At 45.2% G+C, this 12,697-nt stretch overlaps 1 protein-coding gene across 1 annotated transcript; it reads right to left on the bottom strand.

The window, feature by feature from the left end:
• Window positions 1-9: 9 nt before the first annotated feature.
• LOC129616904 (ATP-dependent translocase ABCB1-like) lies at window positions 10-5,948 on the bottom strand. The gene is given in 15 exon segments (XM_055532411.1): window positions 10-159; window positions 385-877; window positions 922-1,306; window positions 1,768-2,155; window positions 2,200-2,402; window positions 2,658-2,801; window positions 2,846-3,197; window positions 3,199-3,285; window positions 3,287-3,457; window positions 3,459-3,545; window positions 3,547-3,922; window positions 4,006-4,116; window positions 5,058-5,203; window positions 5,448-5,723; window positions 5,883-5,948. Coding segments are annotated over 15 exon segments (3,435 nt in total).
• Between the last annotated feature and the right edge of the window lie 6,749 nt (window positions 5,949-12,697).

Raw genomic sequence — 12,697 nt, forward strand, 5'->3', positions numbered from 1 at the left:
CAAAGAAAATCAAACAACAACGAGGAAAAAGCATGCCCAGCACACCCAACTTGAAGCAGGAACAGTTGTCTGGTCCGCCAAAACGCTAATTGATTGTCCAACATTGGAATATCTTCGAAATTCGGTCGTCATTTTCTGCCTTTCCATGACAGTGTAGGGCTTCAATTCTCCGCCAGAGACCTTCTTTTCGTATATCATATTCTTCGAGGGAATTCGTCCTGCTTTCTTGATCAACAAATGTGACCCCAATTAATGAACAAATACAAAAATGAGGACAAATTGACAATTTCCAACACAAAAACGTGTGGTACATGTAAAAAGTAGAGCGCTCTAGTTGCGCTTCTTATCTCCTGAGCTTGCAATGTTAACGAGGCCTCTATATACACCATCCCGTATTCCCATCAGTTCTGCATGGGTTCCAACTTCTACAACTGATGATCCTTCTCTGTCCGGATTTGCAAGGACGACAATCTTGTCAGCATTCTGGATGGTCGAGAGACGATGTGCAATAACAATGGTTGTTCGTTTCGATTCGGCGAGCAATTGATCGAGGGCAGCCTGAACAATTTTCTCACTTTCAGCATCCAACGCGCTTGTTGCTTCGTCCAGAAGCAGAATCTTCGGATTTCGGATCATTGCCCGTGCGATTGCGATTCTTTGCTTCTGCCCTCCACTGAGCTGTCCGCCAAATTTCCCAACAATCGTATTGTAGCTATCTGGAAATTCGACCACGAAATTGTGTGCGTTCGCCATTTTTGCTGCAGCCATAACCTCGTCATCACTTGCGGATGGTTTGCCATAACGAATGTTCTCCATGATCGTTGTATTGAAGAGAATGGGTTCCTGACTCACAAGGCCCATCACACCACGAAGACTCCTGAAAAAACCAGCGGGTGGGATCCTACCATAATATGAACCTACTTGACAGTGACATCTCGGACATCGACACCATCAACTGACAATCCTGATGATTCCTTATTTGAGTCCATTCCAACTTCAACGTCGTAGAAACGTTGCAAAAGTTGAATAACAGTTGATTTTCCACATCCAGACCCGCCCACGAGTGCGACTGTCTGTCCTGGCTCCACAGCAAACGAAATTTTTTTGAAGACTGGAACGTCAGTTCGCATGGGATATCGGAAATTGATATTCGAGACAGTAACAGCCCCTTGGACTTCTGAATCTTTAAACTCTTTCCCGATAGTTGATCGAGCGTCAATAAGAGGTTCGCGATCAATTACTTCGTAAATTCGGGCGCCTGCTTCTTTTGCTTTTTTAACGTCAGTGATGAAGATCATCGATTGCCCTGAAAAATCAATTTGTGAAAAACACACCGAGAATCAGCAGAATTGATGTAAATCTCAAATAGATCAAATTTGGTTCCTACCAACTCCCATTGCAGCCCTACAAACAAGAACAATGGAATGCAGAGAAACGGATAAAGCAACTTACATCATGAGGGCGAAAATAGCCTATAGGAAGAAACAAGAAAGGATACAAGGGTTGACCCAAAGACACTCACCCTCAGCATATCGGCAACATTTGTTATTTCTCCCTTTTTCATCAATTCTGATCCATACCTACAAAAAATTGTGATGAAGAAGTTGTTTAATAATCATGATGATTGATTGATGGGACTGATTGGTATCTGCTCACCAAAGAGCAAGTGCTTGGGCTCCGAATTGGATAAACTGGGACAGACCCCAAAACAATCCACCTGGAAGACCCACAATAAGGAGTGAGAACAAAAATGGACCAGTCACTCACCGATAAGAGCATTAAACTTCCCATCCTTATAATCCTGGTCAAGAACAGCGTCATAGGATTCCAACATTCTCTGCAGATGAGGAATGATCAACAATGATGGACGACTCATGCCTACTGCTTGTAAATTATAAGCCGTTACGATGCGAATATTCGTGATTGTTTCGTTGATGACGTAACCAGCAGTCTGGGGTGAAATAAGTGAGACTGATTTATCGCAGCAATCAATCACCTCGGCACCTTCCTCGATCTCTTTGGTCGATCCCTTCATGAACTTCATCCTAGCGGCAGAAGCAGGTATCATCACAAGAAAGGCCGCCAATGCAACAGCTGCAAGTTTCGCGTTAGCTGTGAATGCGATAATCACTCCAGCAACCATAGAAGCAACATTCTGATGACAAAATTCTCAACAAGGTCGGATAGAGTGACGAATACCTGAATGATGATTCCGATATTGTCGCCACTCCATCCCTTGATCAAAAGAACATCGCTTGACAGAATTTGGGACAATGTGCCAGTTGTATGATCTGGATGATCGAAAAAACTCATGTCTTGATAGAGCATTTTCTCAAACGCCAAGGACCGCAATGTGCGAACAAGATCTTGACCTCCCCACTCCATGAAACCTCTTTGCATCACTACGTTGGAAAAATAGTATCAGAAGACTAGCAGAGAGAGAATGGCCCACCAGCTGAGATGAAACAAGCTCCAGCAAGTGCAATGAACATACAAGCCCAGAAGGAAGATTCATCTCTGATTTGCTGAGGGTCAGGATAAAAGTAGACTTGAATGAACTCTGCATAAATAATAGCAAAAACTGGAAAGGTCAATCCCGCAAGAATGGAGCCTGATAGAGAAGACAATACAAACAAAAACAAGTTTCAATGACATACCAAGCACTCCAATAGTAACGCGGAACCAATAAGGCTTCAGAAGACTCATAACACGCCAATAGCTTGGAGGTTTCAGTCCTGAGCTTTTCTTCTTCGACGGTTTTTCAATAGACGTGAAGGCAGGCTCTTCAACTGGTTTGAAACCTGTCAGTCTCACAAGATGAGGACGTCTTTCCGTCGAGACTTACTGGTAGATCGTTTCTGGTAGATCGTGCTGAGCTTCTTCTCGATTCCATTTTTCATGTCGGATTCTTCACGTGTCAACGTACGAGGAATTGTTTCGAGAACACCTTGTAATTTTTGCGCGTTTACTAAATTCTGGTAAATGCCATTTGGAATTGCCATCAATTCATCATGACGACCTTGTTCAGCGACAACTGCTCCATTGCCATTTGAGTTATCCAAAACAATAATGAGATCAGCATTACGAATTGTAGTGAGACGATGGGCGATAACGATTGTTGTTCGTTTGCGTGCTGCGACAAGAGCATCAAGAGTACTTTGCACAACTTTTTCCGACTCGTTGTCCAGCGCGCTTGTAGGCTTCATCCAAAATCAGAATGGCTGGATCGCGAAGCATGGCACGGGCAATAGCAATGCGTTGCTTCTGTCCACCACTAAGCTGAGAAACCTCCTTCTCCAACAAAAGTATCAAACTTTTCAGGGAATTCCGAAATAAAGCTCCAAGCGTTTGCGTTTTTGGCCGCGCTTTGAACTTCATCAATTGTCGCACCAAGTCTACCGTCCCGAATATTTTCAGCGATTGAACGAGCAAATAATCGCGGCTCTTGACTGACTAAAGGACATTTGGTCCCGAATCCACGTTGTATTGTAATCTTTGACTGCAACCCCATCAATCAAGATTTCTCCTTCATCAGGGTCATAAAAACCGTTGAACCATCTGAATAATTGTTGATTTCCCGCAGCCAGACCCTCCAACGAGCGCAACGGTTTTCCCAGCTGGAATGTGAAGATTGATCCCGTTGAATATTTGCTTTTCAGGACGCGATGGATAATGAAAATGAACATTTTTGAACACAACATCTCCTTTAATGTTCACGTCAGTTTTTCCACTCTTGTCATAAACGTCAATTTTTGACTTGCGGTCGATAAGAGCGAGCAAATCTTCCGCGCTTGCACCCGCTTTGAGGAAACTAGTTAACGGCGGTCCAGCCTGTCCAAGCGAAAATGCGGCGATGATCACGGCGAAGAAAACCGCGAGGGCGTTTCCCCCACGAAAACACGAATCTCCTTCGCATCTGCTTCTTTATCATCAGCGACCAGCTTTCCACCGTACCCAGAACCTGAAGTGAGCGCCGTGGTACTGAAAGCTTCGAGAGCGACTTACCCAAGACTATAAGAGAGAAACATGACGCCTAGCGTTAATCCAAGACCGAATCCCATCGATAAACCTCCCTTGACTCCTTGCTTGCGACTTTCATCCAGATGCACTTCATACCTAAAGGAAAGCCTGATTGAAATCATCAAAGAGACAAACCTCAGTATAGACTTCTGTTCTGCACCAAATGCGGCGACGGTTCGGATGCTGCCTAGAACCTCTTCAGCCACAGAACCTGCCTTTGAGTACGCTTTCTGAGCTGAAGACAAACAATATGCGTACTAGAAGAATTATGGGTGGCCATTGGAGCAAGAATTGTTAGTTTACTGTTATTGCTGACCAGCAACTTCGGCGGAGGAACTCAGAAGCTTCATCATAAAAAATCCAGCAGCAGCAAGAAGAGGGAGCGCAGCACTCAACACTAACGCCATTTTCCATCTACAACAGTATGATGTACAACGCTTCTTGAATGAATACATACCGCGTATAAAACCAACAACGTAACCACCTGACCGTCATAGCGGGAAGAGAGCCATCAGAATTGTGATTTCATTTCTCACCGATGAACTGAAAAAAAATGATAAGAATTAGAAAAAAACTCGATGAAAAAAGACGATTTACCATTGCAAGGAACATGAACAATTGTCCCAATTTTGTACCAATTCCGTCTCTGATGGAACAAACAGCGATGAGGAAAATATTTGACGCCAAGAGCTGAACTAAAAATGACAGCAAGCGTATTTCAAAGCTGCGTGTCCCAACTCTCGACAGAAGGGTGTGTCCCAACTCTCGACAGAAAGGGTGTGTCCCAACTCTCGACAGAAGGGTGTGTCCCAACTCTCGACAGAAGGGTGTGTCCCAACTCTCGACAGAAGGGTGTGTCCCAACTCTCGACAGAAGGGTGTGTCCCAACTCTCGACAGAAGGGTGTGTCCAACTCTCGACAGAAGGGTGTGTCCCAACTCTCGACAGAAGGGTGTGTCCCAACAAAAGTTTCACCTGATATTCACGCAATTTTGATTCAATCGCGAAGCAAGTGTTCCCGAGTCGAACGTGTCAAACCATCCCATTTCCTGGCGCATGACAGCGTCCAAGTAATGATGCCGCATTTCTCTGATTTGTCGTTCTGCGGCAAGATCGATAGCAGCCGCTCCAATGGCGCTCACAACGAAGGATGCAATGCCTACAACAGAGAAAATTGGACTACTCTAAGAGTGATGGTATTACCGATGTAGACTTGAATCAAGACAAAGTAGTTAACGTCGTGCGTTGAATTCGCAGGATCTCCGAAGGCGTTTATGAGATCCCTAGAAGAAACAGATTTGTACGCGCGTGGATGGTTATTTGGATGAAAGCATCATTAGGAATAAACAACTGACCGCAAGATCATCATGAAGATCGGCTGCGAAAAAAAATTATAGATCAAGGAATAACTTCACCTGTTCAACTCACCATAGCACAACCGTTGACGAGGTTCATCACAATGCCAAGAATCAATAGCGCTTTATCCGAACCATTGGCAAATCGGAACACGCCCATGTTGAACTTCATTCTTTCCGCCGTCACGTCAGCTTCATCTGGAACGGCTTTAAGGTTGATCGGAACTGGCTCAGGTGATGGGATGTTGCTTTCAATCCCTCCGAGGGATGCCAAGTACGCAAATGATGATCTTGAAGCTGGTGGTGGTGTCTCGGACTCAATTCTCTTCTCGCGCGGCAATTGTTGCGTCTAACGAGTCGCATCAATCATTTCGATGGATTCCAAATCTTACCTTCCTCCATACGCGAGTCCAACCTTCTTCTTAGAGGCCCATCCATTGCAGTAAACAAAACGGGTGTAAGTGGACCACTAGCGCCAAAAAAAAGTTCCACACGTTCGTCCACAAACCACTGGGCCCTGCCGACAGCGACTATCAGGTTCGCATTGCATCGTGCAGACCTTCTGGACTCTCATGTTCATCATTTGTGTGGGGTGAATGGATCACTTGAATGAGTCAGCATTAGGGACGTCTTATAATATTTCTGAAAATATTGGAACCCTGTTCGTGACTCTGCATGTAAAGATTAAAGAAAACTCTTCTGTTAAGGGAAGATTGAATTTTAGCAGTTCGTTTTTTTCTGTCACATGAATGTACAACTCTTCACTGTCCCATGAATTGGTCGGTGATGAATTCAGGCAAGCAGGCCCAGTGATCAAAATGAAGTCGCTTCGTCAGACCTGTGCCCCCCTCTTCTGTGTCTTCCAGTACAGCGAAAACACAAAAACTGGTCGCACACATCCTCCCGTTAGTTGGAATAACGCTTCCTGCCGAAAGAACGAAACTCGTATCTGATCTTGCGACTTGGGATGAATTGGCAGCGCAAAGTTCGTCCACCTCAAAAAAGGCCTCAACGAAGACGAAAGCCTCAACAAAGACCCTAAGGGAGGCCTCAACAAAGACCCTAGGGAGGCCTCGACAAAGACCCTAAGGGACGCCTCAACGAAGACCCCAAGGGAGGCCTCAACGACGAAAGCCTCAATGAAGACTCTAACCAAGTCAACGACGAAAGCCTCAACCTCAACGACGAAAGCCTCAACCTCAACGACGAATGCCTCATCGGGTACAGCAACGGACAATCGGTACAAGTAAGTTTTGAGGCTTCAATGATGCTGGACTGATAATCATCATTCACTGTGCAGAGAATTAACCCAAGCATCTGGAGAAATTGAAGAGCGGACCTTGCAGTGACGCATATTTGAATAAATTAAGAGGCTTTCTCGAGAATTCACCGCCGCTTATTGAGAACGGAAACGCTCTCGAAGCCGCCCATAAAGTAATTGTTGGTCGCCGTACCGAGGCTATTAAGGTTTTGATCGAGGACTCGAATATTTTGGAGATTTCCGATGGGAATACAACTGCTCTGCATTCGTTTGTTGAAGGAATGCTGTCGGCCAACATCCATAGTTCTCCGGCGATGCGAAGTTGCTGTGATATGATCCATTATATTGCTCGAAGCAGCCCCGTCTAGCTTCAATGAAAAACAAAAACGGCGACACTGCGAGGAAGCTTCCTCCCCCCCCCAGAAGAAAGGAATCATTTACTCGAAAAGATTAACTCGGAGTTGGTTGCATGCGAGGCTGACGCGAAAAAGAGTGTAGATTCGAGCCGAGGCAAGAGTTCCAGTTTCAGAAGTGGCAAATAGGGGGTGGAGTACAAGGCAGAATCAGACAGCCCTGATTTCTCCAATTCAAGAGTTTTGAATGCGTGGGTTTCCTGTTTATGCAAGATTTCAAGTTCACCAATCTTTTGCCGTTTTTGGTTAATTGTAGCAATTCGTAGAACATGAACGTGCTGTCTGGTTGTTTCGTGCTGTCTGGTTGTTTTGTAAAAACTTGAAAGCTTTCAAATCTCTTTTAACACAAAATTGCAGAAATTTTGCAGCAGGGAAAAGCGATTGTACTCTCGTGTTCATCATTCGTTATCAGAACCTCAGCAAAGAATTATGAAAATTCTGGCTAAACCAGTGGGGCGCTAGCAAATAAGCGAACTAGAATTAAAAAAAGCGCAATAACGAGGAAAAACAGTTTTGTGGCTATTGCTGACTCATTGGGACACAAAGAGATCCTTCATGCAATCGAGTGATTTGTTTGGATGTTATTTGTTCCAGCAACAAAACATGAATCGATCGTGGTCCGTGAATTTGAAGCGCGAAGTCTCTCCTCTGCATCGGCATGACCGAAATAAAGAGAAAAAACCAGAACAATAATTCCAAACACAGAAAGAACACCAAAAGCGACGGTGAAGGACAAGAACTCAGAAAGCGAGGAAACGATGATCGGAAGAACGAACATCCCAGCATCGCATGCAAGCGCCAACAAGGCAAAAAGCTCTGCACGGAACGCCTCACTTCCATTGATATTCGACGAGGGAGAAGAAGGATCCTGAAAATCTGCTCTTCCAGCCCACGCGGTGATGCATGAGTCTGTGAGGCCCAAACCAAACCCCACGAATGCTACAACGACCGAATGAACTGCAGGAGTTGTGGTTGGAGAGCTGCCAAGGCAAATGTTGATAGCGTGCAGACGAAAAGCCCGACGGATAATGAGTGTATGCAGTGGAGTTGCCGTGACGTCGCTGAAGAAGGGGAAAGAATGCAGAGACGGCCACTCGTAGAACCAAATGGGGGGCGAATAGAACTCCAATCTTTGACGGGCTGATATTGAATTGACGATCCCATATAATTGGCAAAATGGACTGCAGGGAGACGGCAAGACCCCCTGAAAAGCGGGAGATGGGAGACGGAAGCGACATTTGACGGAAGCGATAATTGACGGTAGCGATAATTGACATACCAACAGTAAAAGAGCGCCCCCACATCTTGATAGAAAAGCAGAAGTCGAAAAGACGCTAAATTCGTCGAGCATCGATCGAATTCGGCCGAAGAATCCAGAGGGACGCCGAGTGGGAGACTTATGGATCTCGCGTCCCTGCATTCGTATTGGAGGAGGCTCCATCAAATGTAAACTGTAGAAATACGGTGGAGTGGGACTCCCATGCGTAAACGGAAGCGCGAATGAGTGTGAGGGTTGAAGTCGGGGTGAGTGACTGGGACAGGATTGGGACTCTGAACCTCTTTCGTGTCCCAACTGTCTCCATTGATTGCAGATTTAGTGGGACTCCCATGCGTAAACGGAAGCGCGAAATGAGTGTGAGGGTTGAAGTCGGGGTGAGTGACTGGGACAGGATTGGGACTCTGAACCTCTTCGTGTCCCAACTGCTCCATTGATTGCAGAAAGAGAGAGAGGGTGTTCGGAAAGTTGAGCGAAAGGAGGAGCTTGAGAATTTCGAGGGAAAGACGGAAGAAAAGTGGATGATGGCAAGAGAAAAGGGATCAGAAAGGCTCATTTGTGGAGAAGACCGTCTCCTATTGGAAATGTAGTGAAATAGATTCGTTGAAGATGAAACCGAAGGAACGATAAAGAACACGAGCGTTGCGAAAACAGAGAGAGCGATAAGAACGGAAAAGACGAGCGTTAGACCGCCCAAGTCATAAATATATCCGGAGACGATTGGAGAGACTAAGGATCCCACATCACCAGCAAGGTTGAATCCAACTGCGCTGCTGCGAAGATCTGAGTGATGCGTTGCTACAACCATACTGAGATTACTCGGATACATGAAACCCCGAACCAGCACCAGCGATTAGTCGAGCGATTAGGAACCTTCCAAAGGATTTTCTAGCGGACATCATCAGCACAGCGCTGGTAAAAATCAAGGGATAGAACCAAATCAAGATGAGCGCCCATCCACGATCATCGGATAACCAGCCACAAATAGGTCCTGAGAAAAAAAAAGGGTTGCAGTTGACGAGGGACAATCATTCCGACCTAGAAGCGTCGCAGTGATGGCACCAGATCCCATGATGAGTGCCTCATGGAATTGATCCTGCTTCAATTCACGGGGAAGAATTGGGATGACAGACGATGATAGAGCAGTATCTACGAAGATGTTGAGGAACCAAGCCACACGACAGGCCAGACGAGAGCAGGTGAGGGACTCTCCTTGGGCCGAAGGGTTGAAGTTGGAAGTAGAAATCCGTGAGGCTCGATGACAGATGGATCGTGCGTCCTGTGGCTGGGTGCAATCAACCGCCGATCCAACAGTGTAATAAACGTCATCTGTGTCGATCATCATGTTGTGATGGACGCTCTACGGAAGAAGTGTACGATGACGTGGACAATGGGAAAGGAAGGCCTTGAAGAACGGGAGGACTTTGTGAAGGAGACAATTCGGATAAAGAGAGCCTTCGACATTTATTGAAAGAACGAGAATTTGAGCACAAGGCAGAGGAGTGAAGCGCTACGGGTGTCGATGGGAGAGACAAGCTCGGTGAAGCTGCTGTGGTGGATGATTGCTCTCCATGGATGACTTCTAAATGAGGAGATGCGTCGAGTGCGCTATGACTGGGTTCGCAAGGGACGAGAGATCCATCCCCCCCTTCATATTGTTGCTGTTGAGACACATATCCTTGTTGTGCTGATCCTATGGGGCGCTTCATATTGTTTTCCTATTTTACTCGCTGGTTTCGTAGAACAATAATTAGAGTAGAATTTGATGTTAGTCCTGGTGAAGGGGTGGGTCATATCTTGAAAGTTGAACTCTCAAAAGAGGGAGTGTTTTTAAGAAAAAAAGGTGTCGATCAATTTACAAGTTGGGAAGCAGTTTGGAAAATTGAAACACTCTGAGACGTTCTAAAGGGATGTAACTCCACAAGTGACAGTTGATTCAGATTGGTCCAGGTATTTTTTGTTTCTGTAGACGAGATCAAATAATATGAAGAATTGAAAAATTGGAACGAATGGCGATTGCCAGCAATTAAAGTGTTCGTGGTGTGTCTAGCTGTTGGTCTTGGTTATTGATGTCTTTTTTTTGAAGCGTCTTATAGCAAATCAAATAGATCGTTCATTAAAAAAATGATTCGTATTTCTCGATGCCATTCCGCTAACCCTGTCTAAGACAATTTGAAGACAGCAACGAGACTGTCATGGTTGTTGTATTCACCGCCACATCTGCTAATACTTTATCTTGATCAATTTGTACCGATCTAATGTCTGAAAACTCTAAGTTCAGTTGTCAGTGATGTTGAGAGATGAATCGTAAAAAAAAGGAACTACTTTTATACGAGAATGCAGTACGTTCAGTTTTCGAGAATTTATCTTGTTGGTCGGCATGCACCCATCTTCAATGGGCCATAAAACATCCTCAGGGTGTCAAGCAGTAATCGCCAGCAACTGGGCGCTGCTACGTTTCTTCGGGAAGTGAACTGAACTGCTAGAATTTTTGCTTCATGTCGGTGGGCACATATTGCAGGCGTGTGAAGCGGTCTTACGGCACAAGGGAATTGCAGCTGTGCAGACTTGGTGCTGATGCATATAAAAGGAACAATTTAGACAATGCATAAGCATCATGTGTAACAGTCACTTCATTAATGTCCCAAACTTCAGTCTTATGCAGCAGGCACTCCCCTTTCTTAAAGGGCCGACCTCGATGATTTTATTTGGATATTTGTCTGCCTGCATCGAATCTTGTTTCTTCCAAAATTCCAATCATCAGGAAGAATGAGTTGACGTTCATAGAATTTTCTTCTGAAAGTCAAGTTTCGAGGTGCTGCAGAAACAATGTGATTGAATGGTCGCAAGTTGTCTCTCCTTCTCGACAGTAGCATGTTCCAAGCCGTCAAGACTCCTCACATCACTTGCAACTGGTTATATGTCGCTGATTTCTTTTTTCGTCTTCTGTTGAGATATTTGCGAATCAATTCTGAAGATTGTCGATTCTTCGATCAAAGAATTCGACAAGAGGATCAACAAAAGTAATCGTCATATTCCTCAATACAGAATTTCGAGACCTGAGTCCGTTGCAAATTATCCCACTTGGTGTGACTAGGTTCCATCAACGCTCGACTCTTCTCTATCGCCTCAATTTTGCTAAGTTTATTTTACACATTGACAATTATTTAAGCAAGTGTCTCTTTTGTGTTCCCAGTTCATCTTCTAGCGTGAAATTGTCCAAGGCATTATTCCTCATCATGCGTTATCATTAATCGTTGATAAGCCAATCCCTCTTGACGCGTCACTCTTTCTGTCGACTCTTCTGCTTTTTGGGTCTTCAAATCTTTGTACAGAAGATTTTCCTTTCTAACGGCAATACTATGAGATCCTCAAAAGGCAATCAGAGATTCTCCTCTCGGAGTCCAATCTCCACTGCTGAGCCAGAGCGACCGCCGCGTGACGCTCGACTTCATTTTATATCAAAATTTTCGAAGAATCCAGCGATTCCGCAATCATCTCAAGCAGTCGGAGGAATTTCAAGATCTTTCAATGAGCAACCTTCTCCTGATCCTAATGACGATCAATTATCGTATCAGTTGGGACAGTCGCATTCGCTGTCCAAGTGTCGTGTAATGTCACCTAACAGCTTAGGCGATGATTGTCCTCCAGGATTTGAACGGAAGCCTCATGGACCGTTTTCATTGCCGAGTGTGAAGATCCGCCCTGAAGCTAAACTACTTCGTGGTGGTTTCGCTGAGCCGCTCAAATGCGACGCTAGCAGCAGAATCGAACGCCGTGAACTTCCGGCTTTTCCTCATCGCGATCATTCATGGGGACGACAATTTGATGATGAAGAAGTCCCAATATCATGCGACACAGACCGCGTCTTCTACTCCCTCGGTAGAAAGAAAGAGAGAAACAACAACAGAGTCAATGCAACGAGTCAAGAGTCTTCTATTTTGCCTGTTGGGATCAACGGAAAGGGGAATGTTTCAGGATTTCATGTCCCCAAGAGTCGATGTCCAAAAAGTGTTGATGGGATCCATAAACGCGGCGTTTCCGCCCGGCCCCAAAGATACAGATGATTCGTTCTTGTTTTCAGCTGATTCGAACATCCCAAGTGTCTCTTCGTGTGTCTATTCATACTCGCAGTCCGTCCCCCCCTCCTTCTAATTTGTCCGTTCTCAACCTTCCACCTACTCAGCAGTTACTGTCATCTGCATCTCCTTCATCCAATCACAGCATTCCAGATTATGCTGTGAATCGTTCTGTTTCCAAATCCAACAGTCCTAATCCATCTCCGTTTCCATTTGCGTGTCGTGATTCATTGTCCCATTCGTTGGGGTTCACTGAGTCATCTTTGAATCAGCCTGCAGGTTCACCCCTAGCTG

Source organism: Condylostylus longicornis, unplaced genomic scaffold (genome assembly GCF_029603195.1).
Source record: "Condylostylus longicornis isolate FDR11 unplaced genomic scaffold, ASM2960319v2 ptg000323l, whole genome shotgun sequence".
In the NCBI taxonomy this organism is placed as follows: domain Eukaryota; kingdom Metazoa; phylum Arthropoda; class Insecta; order Diptera; family Dolichopodidae; genus Condylostylus; species Condylostylus longicornis.